The sequence below is a fragment of the Carcharodon carcharias genome, chromosome 1 (assembly GCF_017639515.1).
Source record: "Carcharodon carcharias isolate sCarCar2 chromosome 1, sCarCar2.pri, whole genome shotgun sequence".
In the NCBI taxonomy this organism is placed as follows: domain Eukaryota; kingdom Metazoa; phylum Chordata; class Chondrichthyes; order Lamniformes; family Lamnidae; genus Carcharodon; species Carcharodon carcharias.
The window spans coordinates 208,807,727-208,823,346 of NC_054467.1; the positions used below are offsets into that span (position 1 = coordinate 208,807,727).

Genomic DNA, 15,620 nt, shown 5'->3' on the forward strand with positions numbered 1-15,620 from the left:
GAGGAGTTGGTGGAAGCAGATACGATAGTGGTGTTTAAGAGGCAGCTTGACAAATACGTGAATAGGATGGGAATAGAGGGATATGGACCCAGGAAGTGCAAAATGTTTTAGTTTGACAGGCAATATGATCAGCGCAGGGCCTGTTCCTGTGCTGTACTTTTCTTTGTTCTTTGTTCAAAGGAGAGAAGGAACAGAGACACACAACAGTAAAACAAAGCTTTATTTTGTTTGCATTTGGGGCCAATATCCATGACACTCTCACTTGATAAACCCCAACAGCACAAAACAGGGAAAACTGTCCTCAATGACATCACACATTCAATTTGAAAATGGTGAGTCGCTGGTCACCCGGGACCGCCTCCTCCATTGTGCATGGGCTGTACAGTGGCAGAAGCTGATCTGTGAAATGGGTTCGAAAGGCATGGAGCATTAGCATCGTCTCGGCATCGAAGAACAACACCACCCCACCCTCATAGTCCACGTAGATACCAATGCGGCCTGGACTGTGCTGGACCTCCAGCTGGATGTCATGCTCGTCACAGGCCTCATAGCAATAGCCATCTCGCAATGTCAAACACCAGATGCCTCTGCTAGGCCGGTAGAAAATATCCCCATGACGGGGTACAGAGCTGTAAGCAACTCCCAGATCCCATTTGGCCTTCTTGTTAACGGTCACTTCCCAGTAGTGTTTCCCCGTTGAAATTGCCTCGGTGCCAAGAACACAAAGGCAGGTGTCGAATCGACCATTTGCATAATCAACTGGCAAAGCTTCACGGCGAGGAATCACTGACCGTCGGTTTGTTGAGATTTCAAGGTGAGGGTGAGCAGTCAAATGGTCAAAGGTGTAAGCTTCAGGCACTGAATGAAAAAAACACAACAGAAAATCAGTCAGCAAATGTCAGAGAAAAAAAAAGTGGGGGAATCTTGTCAAAGGATGCCTTCACGTAGTCCATTTGCCCTACTGGAATCAGATGGGTGCTACATGGAAGTCTCTATTCCCCATTGAACTGTGTGCTGAAAAGAGAATTCCAATGGTTAAAAATCCATTTTGGTCACATTGGGGGGAAAATTGGGAGATAATGCACTGGCAGCCTTAATTGTCCTCCATCCAACTTTCCTTTCCATTGACTTAAATTTAGTCTCATTTGTGCTGGAACTCCAGTGCTGATGGGCGTTACACTGCAGTCTGTAGATCCTACTAGAGAATGTTTGGCTATTGTTTTCAGTATGGAGCAACTGTAGCTCTCATACAGCAAGTGTTGAGGATGAGAAAAAGAGAAGGGAATTAAAATTCTCACCAGAAGAAGCTGGGATTAAAAATTATTTCATTACCTGTCTGAATTATTTGCAACATCCTCTTCCAAACTTTGTATTGCAGTGGACCACAAAATTTCTCAGCCTCAAAACGCACAACGGGGTCATTCGCTGTTTCACAAGGATGACTGGATCTGTGATGAAACAGTTAGCTGATTAATTTACAGAAAACATGGGAATAGCTTCACTGAGACACATGGAGAAGTTGAGGAAAATAGAGTTAGAAGGGAGGTAAATAGACAGTGCAAGAGAACATGGAAAAAATAGACAGGCTGAGTTAGAAATATATTGAAGGGAGAAATGATCATAACACAGTACATGACAGATAAAAACAAAAAGAAAGACAGAGGTGAAAAGAAAAAGGCATAAACTGAAATGAAACAAAATGCAGAGTTATACTTTAATCTCACCCATCAGAGGAAATGTTCAGCACCTGAAACAGAAAAAAATAAATTGAGAAAACTGGGAATGAAATATTAATAAAGCCCTGGTGACTGAACCATCACCCAGCATCCCCATCAACTACCTGGGAGGAGCAACTGACTGAAACATAACAAGATGCTGCCTGATAAACACGATGCTGCCTGATAAAGACAAAGTGCCAAAGGCACTCAGCATCATTGCCACTGCTATTAAAATCCAGCCTGGAGAGAATGAAAATCTCATCTCTAAGGTGGGGGCCTAGGAGGGACGGTCAAATCTTGTTCTCCTATTTTTTCTCTTAATAAATGTTTGTGGACAATTCTGGCCAGGTTGCATTCATTGCCCATCCATAGTTCCAGTGAGGAGGGGATGGTGTCCTTTTCCTTGAACCACAGGAGTTTGTGTGGTGATGGTGCTTCCGCAATGGCATTGATGGGAAATTCCAGGTTATTATCACCATTCCTTCATCCTTGCTGGGGTTAAGTACCCAAATCAGAATGCTGCATGTCTTGGATAGGACAGTGTTCCCACAACACCCAAGATTTGGGCTCAAATTTCAAGGAAGGTAAAATGGTGAGGGCATCCTATTTCTTATGGTGCAGGGTGTCAGATGTTGAATTTGAATGGGGAACAAGATCTTGTTCCAGCTAAATTCTGGTGCGCAGGGCTCTTCCTCCTTTCACGGCCTCTCCATTCCCAGGGACAGCACATTACAGATGTAATGTCTGGTGCTAAACTAACGGCAGGTACAGAAAAGACAAAAACATTTTGTTTCATTTCTTTTAGTGAATTGGTAAAAATAGGGCAGGAAAAATAAACAGTCATCTGCCCTTGGGCTCACAACAGGTTACCTTCAACACGTCACTTAAGTTGGTGCTCTGCAGCACTGCCTTAAAGGGATCCATCAGCAAACTCAGATGCTTAGCCCTCTCCAAGCATTCTGCTTTTAGCCTTTCCAGCTCCTCCAGGATATGCTGTTTCTCAGTGGCTATCCACTCCATCAAAACTTTCTCCTCTGAGTCTAGGAAGCTCCGCAAAATGGCAAAATCTTCTTGCACTTGTTGCTGGAGCATCTCAGCTTCTTCCTGATACAAAATGGAAAAATTCACAATTTAGGCTTGGTCTGAGGGACTAGTATACATCAAGGAGCCTGTTCTCACTGCCTCAGTGACTCATCATTTTCCAGATCATAATCTCCGGCCCCCTCCCATAGAAACATAGAAAATAGGAGCAGGAGTAGGCCATTCAAGCCTGCTCCGTCATTCATTATGATCATGGATGATCATCCAACTCAATAGCCTGCTCCCGCGTTCTCCCCATATCCTTTGATCCCTTTTGCCCCAAGAGCTATATCTACTCCTTCTTGAAAACATGCAATGCTTTGGCCTCAATTACTTTATGTGGTAGCGAATTCCACAGGCTCACGACTCTCTGGGTGAAGAAATTTCTCCTCATTTCAGTCTTAAATGGTCTACCCCATATCCTCAGACTGTGGCCCCTGGTTCTGGACTCCCCCACCATCGGGAACATCCTTCCTGCATCTACCCTGTCTGGTCCTGTTAGAATTTTATAGGTGTCTATGAGAACCCCCCCCCGCCTTCTCATTCTTCTGAACTCCAGCTAATATAATCCTAAACGACTCAATCTCTCCTCATATGTCAGTCCCGCCATCCCAGGAATCAGTCTGGTAAACCTTTGCTGCACGCCCTCTGTAGCAAGAACATCCTTCCTCAGATAAGGAGACCAAAACTGCACGCAATATTCCAAGTGTGGTCTCACCAGGGCCCTGTATAATTGCAGCAAGGCATCCCTGCTCCTGTACTCGAATCCTGACTATGAAGGCCAACATACCATTTGCCTTTACTACCTGCTGCACTTGCATGCTTACCTTCAGCGACTGGTCTACGAGGACACCCAGCTCTCGTTGCACATTCCCCTCTCTCCATTTATAGCCATTCAGATAATAATCTGCCTGTTTTTGCTACCAAAATGGATAACCTCACATTTATCCACATTATGCTGCAGCTGCCATGCATTTGCCCACTCACTCAGCTTGTCCAAATCACACTGAAGCATCTTTGCATCCTCCTCATAGCTCACCCTCCCACCCAGCTTTGTGTCATCTGCAAATTTGGAGATATTACATTTAGTTCCCTCATCTAAATCATTAATATATATTGTGAATAGCTGGGGTCCCTGCACCGATCCCTGTGGTACCCCACTAGTCACTGCCTGCCATTCGGAAAAAGACCCGTTTATTCCTATTCTTTGTTTCCTGTCTACCAACCAGTTTTCTATCCATCTCAATACACTACCCCTAATCCCATGCGCTTTAATTTTACACGCTAATCTCTTATGTGGGACTTTGTCGAAAGCCTTCTGAAAGTCCAAATAAACCACATCCACTGGCTCCCCCTCATCAACTCTACTAGTTACATTCTCAAAAAATTCCAGTAGATTTGTCAAGCATGATTTCCCTTTTGTAAATCCGTGCTGTCTCTATCTGATTCTGCCATAGGTAAAAATGTGATAAGCCCTCTTCCACAATGTTACAGTGCCTGAATGCCCCACCTAGAGCCACACAGGCTAGGAAGGTCCCTAGTCTCTGCTGATTTAGCTGGGGTCAAGAGATAGAACACTATTTAAGTGCCCCTGGGTGTTAAGGGGGAGGAGAAAAGTCAGACAGGATCCTGGCCCAAATCACTGCAGGGAATTGAGAAGCTCAGCACCTATATGCCCCTGTAATATCAAATAGCCTGCTGTTACCCATTGGCTGGGCTTATGAGAAGAATGAATCACCTGGCTGAAGTACTGACAGGTGACCTGCACACACAGAACCACACAGAATCTCAGTGCAGAAGAGACCCTTCGGCCCATTGAGTCTGCACCGACACATGAGAAACACCTGACCTGTAGCCCAAGCCACTCAACCTCACTGTTAACCACCCAGCCCAATCTTGGTGTCATCCGCAAACTTACTAATCCTACCCCCCACATAGTCATCTATGTTGTTTATATAAATGACAAATAATAGGGGACCCAGCACAGGTCCCTGTGGTACGACACTGGCTTCAAGTCACTAAAGCAGCCTTCTGTCATCACCCTGCCTCCTACAACTAAGCCAATTTTGAATCCACCTTATCAAATTACCCTGTATCCCATGTGCATTTGCCTTCTTTATAAGTCTCCCATGTGGGATCTTGTCAAAGGCTTTGCTGAAATCCATATAAAATACATCAACTGCACTACCATCATCTACACACCTGGTCACCTCCTCAAAAATTTCAATCAAATTTGTTAACCAACGCTGAAAGGGGATGGGAAATAATTATCTGTGCACACCTGGAATTGTTTACCTGGGCTGCTGTCATGTTGTGTTCAATCTCCCCCAATCTTGAGGTCTGCTCCAAACTCTCTGCTTCTAACTTCACCAAGCGTGCAGATAGCAATTCCTGTTTAAAGCAAAAAAAAAAAATTGCTTGAAAATTCTGTTGGGCAAGAAGAACATTACCAGCAAACATTGGGGTGAGGCCACAAACAAATCCTAAAAGCCACATCAAATTCTACCCCTGGGCTATACTGAGTTACCTGACCACAACCAGTGTGGTACTGACCTTAAAGAGCAGAGAAAGCCTAGACTTTACCAGTCTGCACCAAATCATCTCTTTTTTTATTCACTTATGGGATGTGGGCTTTGCTAGCTTGGCCAGAATTTATTGCCCATCCCTAATTGTCCTTGAGAAGGTGGTGGTGAGCTGCCTTCTTGAACTGCTGCAGTCCATGTGATGTAGATACACCCTCAGTGCTGTTAGGGAGGGAGTTCCAGGATTTTGACCCAGCGACAGTGAAGGAATGGCGATATATTTCCAAGATGGTGAGTGGCCTGGAGGGAAACTTCCAGGTGGTGATGTTCCCATCTATCTGCTGCCCTTGTCCTTCTAGATAGTACCAGTCATGGGTTTGGAAGGTGCTGCCTTAGTGAGTTCCTGCAGTGCATCTTGTAGATGGTACACGGTGCTGCCACTGTTTGTCAGTGGTAGAGGGAGTGAATAGAAACATATAAAAATAGGAGCAGGGGTAGGTCAATATGATCATGGCTGACCCTCTACCTCAATGCCGTACTCCTGGGTTCTCCCCATACCCCTTGACGCCATAATAGTCCAGAAATCTATCTATTTCTTTCTTAAACATATTCAGTGACTTGGCCTCCACAGCCTTCTGTGGTAGAGAGTTCCATAGGTTCACCACCTATGAGTGAAGAAGTTTCTCCTCATCTCAGTCCTATGGTCCACTCCATATTCTAAGATTGTAATCCCTTGTTCTAGACCCCCCAAGCCAGAGGAAACATCATCCCTGCATCCAGTCTTACCAGCCCTATCAGAATTTTACACATTTCAATGAGATCCCCTCTCATTCTTCTAAAATCCAGCAGATACAGGCCTATTTGGCCCAATCTCTCCTCATATGACAATCCTACCATCCCAGGAATCAGTATGATGAACCTTCGCTACACTCCTCTATGGCAAATATATCCTTTATTAGATAAGGAAACCAAAACCACACACAATTGTCCAGGTATGGTCTCACCAAGGCCCTGTTCAGCTGCAGTAAGACATCTTTGCTCCCATAGTCAAGTCCTCTTGCAATGAAGACCAACATACTATTTGCCTTCTTAACTGCTTGCTTTCAGTGATTGGTGTACAAGGCCACCCAGGTCCCTTAGTACGTCAACATTTCCCAATCTATCACAATTTAAATAATACTCTGCCATTCCATTTTTTCTTCACACTTATCCACGGCATCTACCATGTATTTGTCCATTCGCTCAACCTGTCTAAATCACCTTGAAGGCTCTTAACATCATCCTCATCGCTCACATTCCCACCAAGTTTTGTGTCGTCAGCAAACTTGGAAATATTACATTTGGTTCCCTCATCCAAATCATTGATATATATTATGAGATGCTTGGGCCCAAGCACTGATCCCTGTAGTACCCCGCTAGTCACTGCCTGCCACTCCAAAAAAGGCACATTTATTCCTACTCTGTTTCCTTTTTGGAAACAGGAAATTCGTTTTTGCTAACAAATTCTCAATCCATGCCAATATATTACTCCCAATCCCATATGTTTTAATTTTACATGCTAACATCTTATGTGGGGCTTATCAAAAGCTTTCTGAAAATCCAAATACACCACATCCACTGGTTCTCCCTTGTCTATTCTGCTAGTTATGTCCTCAAAGAACTCCAGTAGGTTTGTCAAACATGATTTCCCTTTCATAAATCCATGTTGACTTTGTCTAAGCCCATTGATATTTTCTAAGTTTCCTGTTATCACATCATTTATAATAAACTCTAGCATTTTCCCTACTACTGAGGTAGTCTGTAATTCGCTGTTTCCTCCCTCCTTTTTTCAAAAGTGGGGTTACATTTGCCACCCTCCAACCTTCCGGGACTGTTACAGAATCTACAGAATTTTGGAAGATGACAACCAACGCATGCACTATTTCCATGGTCACCTCCTTTAGTACCCTGGGATGTAGATTATCGGGCCCTGGGGATTAATTGACTTTCAGTTCCATTAATCTCTCCAGCACTATCGTTTTAGTGATACTAATTTCCTTCAATTCCTCCTTCTCACTACACCTTTGGTTCCCTATTATTTCTGGGAAGTTATTTGTGTCTTTCTGCATGAAGACAGAACGAAAGTAGTTGTTTAATTGTTCTGCCATTGCCTTGTTTTCTTCTATAAACTTTCCCGTTTCAGACTGTAAGAAACCTACATTTGTCTTCACTAATCTTTTTCTTTTTACATACTTATAGAAGATTTTACAGTCTCCTTTTATGTTCCTTGCAAGTTTACTCCCATACTCTATTTTTCCCCTCTTAATCAATCTCTTGGTCCTCCTTTGCCGAATTCCAAACTGCTCCCAATTCTCAGGCTTGCTACTTTTTCTAGCAACTTTATATGACTCCTCTTTGGATCTAACACTATCCTTAATTTATTTTGCTAGCCATGGTTGGGCCACTTTTCTTGTTGTGTTTTTGCGCCAGAAAGGAATGTATAACTGTTGCAATGCATACATTCGTTCCTTAAATATCAGCCATTGCCTATCCACCTTTTAATGAAGCTCCCCATCTATTTTTAGCCAACTCACGCCTCATACCTTCATAGTTTCCTATGTTAAGATTAATACCCTAGTTTCAGATTGGATTACTTCACTAATCCTAATGAAGAATTCTATCATGTTATGGTCACTGTTCCCGAAAGGATCCCGCACAAGATTATTAATTAAACCCTTCTCATTGCACAATACCAAATCCAGAATAGCCTGTTCCCTAGTCGGTTCCTCGACATGCTGGTCTAAAAAAAACCCATCTTGTACACACTCCAGGAATTCATTCACCACAGCATTATTGCTAATTTGGTTTGCCCAGTCTATATGTAGATTAAAGTCACCCATGATTACTGCAGCACCCTTATTACATGCATCTCTAATTTCCTATTTAATGCCCTCCCCTACTTTATCACTATTGTTTGGAGGACTATAGACAACTCCTACTAATATTTTCTGCCCTTTGTTGCTTCTTAGTTCTACCCATACTGATTCTACATCTAGATTTTCCAAGCCAATATCCTCTCTCACTATTGCACTGTTTTCATCCTTGACTAACAACGCCACTTTCTTTTCCTTTTTGCCTGTTTGTCCTAAATATCAAGTACCCTTGGATATTCAGTTCCCAGCCTTGGTCACCCTGCAGCCATGTCTCCTTAACTGCAATCATATCATACCTGTTTACATCTACTTGTGCTGTTAATTAGTCTACCTGATTGCGAATGCTCCATGTATTCAGATACAGTGCCTTTAGTCTTGTCTTTTTAACATTTTTACACATTTTTTTTGTGCTATGGCCCTATTTGCTGCGAGCCTGTTTCCTCTGCTTTCCACTTTTCTGTCTTTCATTCCTATCTTTGTTTTCCTCTCTTGTGTCTCCCCATTCAGGTTCCCATCCCTATGTCAATCTAGTTTAAACCCTGCCTCACAGCACCAGCGAATACCCTGCAAGGATATTGGCCTTGCTGGGGTGGAATTTGTCCAGCTTGTACAGGTCCCATCTTCCCCAGAATCGGTCCCAATGCCTCAGGAATCTTAATCCCTCCATCCTACACCATCTGTCCAGCCACATATTCATCTGGTCTATTCTCCGATTCCTGATCGTGCTAGCACGTGACACAGAGTAATCCTGAGGTTACTACTTTTGAGGTCTTGCTTTTTAATTTATTTCCTAGCTCCCAATATTCTGCTTTCAGGACCTCATCCCTCTTTTTACCTACATTGTTACCGATATGGGCCACAATCTCTGGCTGTTCATTTTCCCCTACAGAATGCTCAGTGACATCCCTGACCCTGGCACCAAGGAGGCAACATAGGACTCTCCACCTTTGCCTGTCCCTCTGTCCCCACCCCATCTTCCAATCCCAGCCCCAGCCTTGTATTCACTATACGCCCTGACCTTCCCCTCTCCGACGCTGAACGTTCAGTGCTCAGCAAAGGACTTAGTTTCATACCCTTACGCCCTCATCTCAATGAATCTCGGGCTCGGCACGATGCTGAACTCTTCTTCCGCTATCTTCGTCTCCGGGCTCACTTCTTTGGGCAGGAGTCCTCTCCCCATTCAATGGATCCTTTTAACCACCTCCAATATTCTCCCTCCACCTGGACCCCTCCCTCTGGATTCTTACCTTCTCTTGATCTTTTCATTGAGAACTGTCAGCACGACATTAGTCGTCTCAATTTCTCTGCTCCTCTCACCCATTCTAATCTCTCTCTCTCTGAACTTACTGCACTCCGTTCTCTCAGGTCCAACCCTGACATTGTCATCAAACCCGCTGACAAGGGTGGTGCTGTTGTTGTCTGGCGCACTGACCTCTACCTCGTGGAGGCTGAGCGTCAACTCGCAGATACTTCCTCCTACCTCTCCCTGGACCATGACCCCACCACTGAACATCAAGCCATTGTTTCCAGGACTGTCACTGACCTCATCCCCTCTGGAGATCTTCCTCCCACAACTTCCAACCTGATAGTCGCCCAACCTCGGACGGCCCGCTTCTACATCCTACCCAAAATCCACAAACAGAACTGTCCCAGTAGACCGATCGTCTCAGCTTGCTCCTGCCCCACAGAACTCATTTCTCGTTATCTTGACTCCCTTCTCTCTCCCCTTGTCCAGTCCCTTCCCACCTACATCCGTGATTCCTCTGACACCTTACGTCACATCAACAATTTCCAGTTCCCTGGCCCCAATCGCTTCCTCTTCACCATGAACGTCCAATGCCTCTACACCTCCATCCCCCACCAGGATGGTCTGAGGACCCTTAGCTTCTTCCTCAAACAGAGGCCCGAACAATCCCCATCCACCACTACTCTCCTCCGTCTGGCTGAACTTGTTCTCACACTGAACAATTTCTCCTTCAACTCCCCTCACTTCCTCCAAAAAGGTGTGGCTATGGGTACCCGCATGTGCCCCAGCTATGCCTGTCTCTTTATGGGGTATGTGAAATATTCCTTGTTCCAGTCCTACTCCAGCCCCTTTCCACAACTCTTTCTCCGGTACATCGATGATTACTTCAGTGCTACTTCATGCTCTCGTCGGGACTTGGAAAAATGTATTAATTTTGCTTCCAATCTCCATCCCTCCATCATTTTCACGTGGTCCATCTCTGACACTTCCCTTCCCTTCCTTGACCTCTCTGTCTCAATCTCTGGTGATAACTGTCCACCAATATCCATTACAAGCCTACCAACTCCCACACCTACCTCGACTACAGCTCCTCACACCCCGCTACCTGTAAGGACTCCATCCCATTCTCTCAGTTCCTTCGCCTCAGTCGCATCTGTTCTGATGATGCTACCTTCAAAAACAGTTCCTCTGACATGTCCTCCTTCTTCCTTAACCGAGGTTTTCCACCCATGGTCGTTGACAGGGCCCTCAACCGTGTCCGGCCCATCTCCCGCGCATCCACCATCACGCCTTCTCCTCCCTCCCAGAAACATGAAAGGGTCCACCTTGTCCTCACTTATCACCTCACCAGTCTCCACATTCAAAGGATCATCCTCCACCATTTCCGCCAACTCCAGCATGATGCCACCACCAAACACATCTTCCCCTCACCCCTCCTGGCGGCATTCCGTAGGGATTGTTCCCTCCGGGACACTCTGGTCCACTCCTCCATCACCTCCTACTCCTCAACCCCCACCTATGGCACCTCCCCATGCCCACGCAAAAGATGCAACACCTGCCCCTTCACTTCCTCTCTCCTCACTGTCCAAGGGCCCAAACACTCCTTTCAAGTGATGCAGCATTTCACTTGCATTTCCCCCAACTTAGTCTACTGCATTCGTTGCTCCCAATGCAGTTTCCTCTACATTGGAGAGACCAAACATAAACTGGGTGACCGCTTTGCGGAACACCTTTGGTCTGTCCGCAAGCATAACCCAGACTTCCCTGTCGCTTGCCATTTTAACACTCCACCCTGCTCTCTTGCCCACATGTCTGTCCTTGGATTGCTGCATTGTTCCAGTGAAGCTCAACGCAAACTAGAAGAACAGCACCTCATCTTCCGACCGAACCTTCCCAGGCCATCCTGATGTCATGTCTGCAGCCGCAGAAACATCTATTCCCCTTATGATAGAATCTCCTATCGCTATTGCTCTCTCATGCTTTTCTCCTCTCCACCCCCTGTGCAGCTGAGCCACTCATGGTGCCACAGACTTGGCTCTTGCTGCATTCCCCTGAGAAATCATCTTCCCCAGCAGTATCCACAATGGGAAAATTTGATGGAGAGGGAGATGGACCCAGCCTAGTGCTTTTACTTTGTCTGGCAGTCACCCATTCCTCTTCTGCCTGTGCACTTATTTGCCTCCAGTGTGACCACCCCACTGTACATGCTATCCACAAAGACTTCATCCTTGCGGATGCTCCACAGTGACTCCAGGCACAGCTCCATGTTTGTTTGTGAATGGATGCCAATCAAGTGGGCACCTAGATGGTGTCAAGCTTCGAGTGTTGTAGGAGCTGCACTCATCCAGGTATTCCATCGCACTCCTGACTTGTGTCTTGTAGGTGGTGGACAGGTTTTGAAGAGTCAGGAGGTGAGTTACTCATCGCAGGATTGATAGCCTCTGGCCTGCTCTTGTCACCACAATATTTATGTGGCTGGTCCAGTTCAGTTTCTGGCCAACGGTAACCCCAGGATGTTGATAGTGGGGGATTCAGTGATGGTAATGCCATTGAATGTTAAAGTTGGATTTCCGCTTGTTGGAGATGGTCATTGCCTGGCACAAGTGTTGCTTGCTTGGATATTGTCCAGGTCTTGCTGCATTTAGGCACGGAATCTTACTTGTGATTGTGCTGAGCACCACAGAACAGGGAGGCCAGGTTCCAATCCTGGTGAAAAATTACTGAATTGTGGCTGGGACACATGGAATCTGTCCCACTGAAAGGAAAGTACAGTAGTCACCTCAACATGATCTATTGGGTCTTCAGGTGATAAGATACAAGGAGCTGATTTTTATTTATTCTTTCATGGGATGTAGGTGTCACTGGCAAGGCCAGCATTTGTTGCTCATCCCTAATTCCCTTTGAACTGTGTGGCTTGCTAGGACATTTCAGAGAGCATTTAAGAGTCAACCACATTACTATGGGATAAAAGCAAAAAACTGCGGATGCTGGAAATCCAAAACAAAAATAAAAATACCTGGAAAAACTCAGCAGGTCTGGCAGCATCTGCGAAGAGGAGCACAGTTAATGTTTCGAGTCCGTATGACTCTTCAACAGAACTAAGTAAAAATAGAAAAGAGGTGAAATAGAAGCTGGTTTAAGGGAGGGGTGGGGGGGAACAGGTAGAGCTGGATAGAGGGCCAGTGATAGGTGGAGATAACCAAAAGATGTCATAGACAAAAGGACAAAGAGGTGTTGAAGGTGGTGGTATTATCTAAGGAATGTGCTAATTAAGGGTAGAAAACAGGACAAGCAAGGTACAGATAGCCCTAGTGGGGGTGGGGTGGGGTGAAGGGAAGGGATCGAAATAGGCTAAAAGGTAGAGATAAAACAATGGATGGAAATACATTTAAAAATAATGGAAATAGATGGGAAAAGAAAAATCTATATAAATTATTGGGGGAAAAAAAGGGGGATCGGAAAGGGGGTGGGGACAGAGGAGAGAGTTCATGATCTAAAATTGTTGAACTCAATATTCAGTATGGAAGGCTGTAAAGAGCCTAGTCGGAAGATGAGGTGCTGTTCCTCCAGTTTGCGTTGAACTTCACTGGAACAATGAAGGACGGACATGTGGGCTTGAGAGCAGGATGGAGTGTTAAAATGGCAAGCGACAGGGAGGTCTGGGTCACGCTTGCGGACAGACCGAAGGTGTTCTGCAAAGCAGTCACCCAGTCTGCGTTTGGTCGCTCCGGTGTAGAGGAAACCGCATTGGGAGCAGCGAATGCAGTAGACTAAATTGAGGGAAGTGCAAGTGCTTCACTTGAAAGGAGTGTTTGGGCCCTTGGACGGTGAGGAGAGGGGCAGTAAAGGGGCAGGTGTTGCACCATCTGCGGTTGCATGGGAAGGTGCCGTGGGAGGGGGTTGAGGTGTAGGGGGTGATGGAGGAGTGGACCAGGGTGTCCCAGAGGGAAAAATCCCTGCAGAATGCTGCCAGGAGTGGTGAAGGGAAGATGTGTTTGGTGGTGGCATCATGCTGGAGTTGGCGGAAATGGTAGAGGATGATCCTTTGAATGCGGGGGCTGGTGAAGTGATAAGTGAGGACAAGGGGGACCCTATCATGGTTCTGGGAGGGAGAGGAAGGTGTGAGGGCGGATGTGCAGGAGATGGGCCGGACATGGTTGAGGGCCCTGTCAACCACTGTGGATGGAAAACCTTGGTTAAGGAAGAAGGAAGACATGTCGGAGGAACTGTTTTTGAAAGTGGCATCATTAGAACAGATGTGACGGAGGTGAAGGAACTGAGAGAATGGGATGGAGTCCTTACAGGAAGCAGAGTGTGAGGAGCTGAGCTATGTGTTTGGAGTCACATGTAAGCCGTGGTGGTCACATGTAGACCAGGCAAGGATGGTAGATTTCCTTCCCTAAAAAAGGACACTAGTGAACCTGATAGGTTTTTACAACAAAGCAATGATAGTTTCATAGTCACCATTACTGGGATTTACATTCCAAATTTATTAACTGAATTCAAATTCCACCAATTACCATGGTGAGATTTGAACTTATGCTCCCAGAACATTAGCTGGGTCTCTGGATTACTCATCCTATGACATTATCACCATGCCACCATCTGTGCTGGTATGATCCTGTAGTCAGTTAAGTCAAGATGATATATAGCTCTACACATAAATATACAGCTCTACCTGTCCCACCACCACCCCCCCCACCTTAAACCAGCTTATATTTCACCTCTTTTCTATTTTTCTACGGACTCGAAACGTTAGCATCTACAGATGCTGTCGGACCTGCCGAGTTTTTCCAGGTATTTTTGTTTTTGATATATAAATATATTAATATATTCCTTCAGCATCACTGGTTCAATTTTCCCTAGTTAACATCATGGGAGCCCCACTGATATGCCATTAACACTAATAATGTTTCAGGAAGCAGGTCCGCCACATTTTTCTCAGGGAAGACAGGAATAAGAAATGAATGGAGCCTTTCCAAAATTGCCCACATCAATTGGGTGACAGGTAGCAGCAGGAATTTGCGGAGTTCAAAGCAGTGGGCAAATGGAACTTGTCAGACAGGATGTTGGAGCTACCTGTAAGGCCGTTGATGGCACTAAATAAGCCCGAGTTCTCTGTGTGTACTAGTGACCTACCTTCAGCTCACTTAGCGCCTCTTCCACCGGCACCACCGTGTGCCCTCGGTGCGAGCCCGTGATCGCACACTTGCTGCACACCTTCAGTTTCTCCAGCCTGCAGAAGTAGACCAGCTTCTTGCCGTGTTCAGCACACCTCCCTACCTTCTCACAGGCAGCTTCTCCTTTCTCCCCCATCCTCCAGACTTTTGGCAAACACAGATTATTATTGGAAGGGCTGGATCCTCCCCGCCGAAAGGACAGCCTTTTGACGCCCCCAACGCGGAAAGCGGCCTGTTTCCAGGAAAGTCCCAGTCTGTTTTCTGATCGACACGAAGGTTATCCAACCATCAGAAAGGGAAATGTGATGGCCACCGAGAACAGCCAATAAAATAGCAGGAGGACCTTCCGCAACTATTTGGATTACAGTTCGAGGTTCCCAAAACCAATAATCGGAATATAAACTACTTCACAACCCAGGGTGGTGCACTGTTGGCAAATCAAAGTCACTATATACTAAAAAATATTGAATTAAGGACAATTTGCGTTGATGGGGGGGGGGGGGGGGAAATAACATAGGAAAGTGAGAATTTCATGCTAGAAATTTGATTTTACTACTTCCAGTAGATATCCCGACGGTTTTCTCAAAACAAAAACAGAATTACCTGGAAAAACTCAGCAGGTCTGGCAGCATCGGCGGAGAAGAAAAGAGTTGACGTTTCGAGTCCTCATGACCCTTCGACAGAACTCTGATGCTGCCAGACCTGCTGAGTTTTTCCAGGTAATTCTGTTTTTGTTTTGGATTTCCAGCATCCGCAGTTTTTTTTTGTTTTTATCCGACGGTTTTCTCCGCGTTTTCAGCTCCCCTTCCCCTTTAACCTGCCCCTTTTCTCGTTCCATTTACTGTCGGCAGACAAATAAAAACTCCGACCGGCTTGCCTGCTCCCCGAGGCTCCGCTACCCCCCACCCACTGCCTTGGCAACCAGCCAGGGCCAGCACTGCGCAGGCGCGGCTTGGCGTGCA

At 45.7% G+C, this 15,620-nt stretch overlaps 1 protein-coding gene across 2 annotated transcripts; it reads right to left on the reverse strand.

Moving 5' to 3' along the window:
- Positions 1–202: 202 nt before the first annotated feature.
- On the reverse strand, positions 203–15,138 carry LOC121284461 (nuclear factor 7, ovary-like). 2 transcript variants are annotated; one of them, XM_041199996.1, is made up of 6 exons: positions 14,618–15,132; positions 5,094–5,189; positions 2,589–2,822; positions 1,725–1,747; positions 1,333–1,448; positions 203–858 (listed from the first exon to the last, which is right to left on the reverse strand). In XM_041199996.1, the coding sequence occupies exons 1-6, from the start codon at positions 14,792–14,794 to the stop codon at positions 311–313; spliced, it is 1,194 nt and encodes a 397-aa protein (XP_041055930.1). In that variant the 5' UTR covers positions 14,795–15,132; the 3' UTR covers positions 203–310. The 2 variants fall into 2 exon arrangements, with proteins under 2 accessions (XP_041055930.1, XP_041055974.1); XM_041200040.1 differs by lacking the exon at positions 5,094–5,189 and having other exon boundaries at positions 14,618–15,138.
- Between the last annotated feature and the right edge of the window lie 482 nt (positions 15,139–15,620).

What these genes read in the sequence shown, in the direction of transcription:
- LOC121284461 (XM_041199996.1), bottom strand. Translation starts at nt 14,794, where the DNA reads ATGGGGGAGAAAGGAGAAGCTGCCTGTGAGAAGGTAGGGAGGTGTGCT. An exon ending in AGGCGCTAAGTGAGCTGAAG is followed by an intron (nt 5,190 to 14,617) that starts GTAGGTCACTAG and finishes TGCTTTAAACAG; the next exon opens with GAATTGCTATCTGCACGCTT. An exon ending in ACTTAAGTGACGTGTTGAAG is followed by an intron (nt 1,748 to 2,588) that starts GTAACCTGTTGT and finishes TTTCTGTTTCAG; the next exon opens with GTGCTGAACATTTCCTCTGA.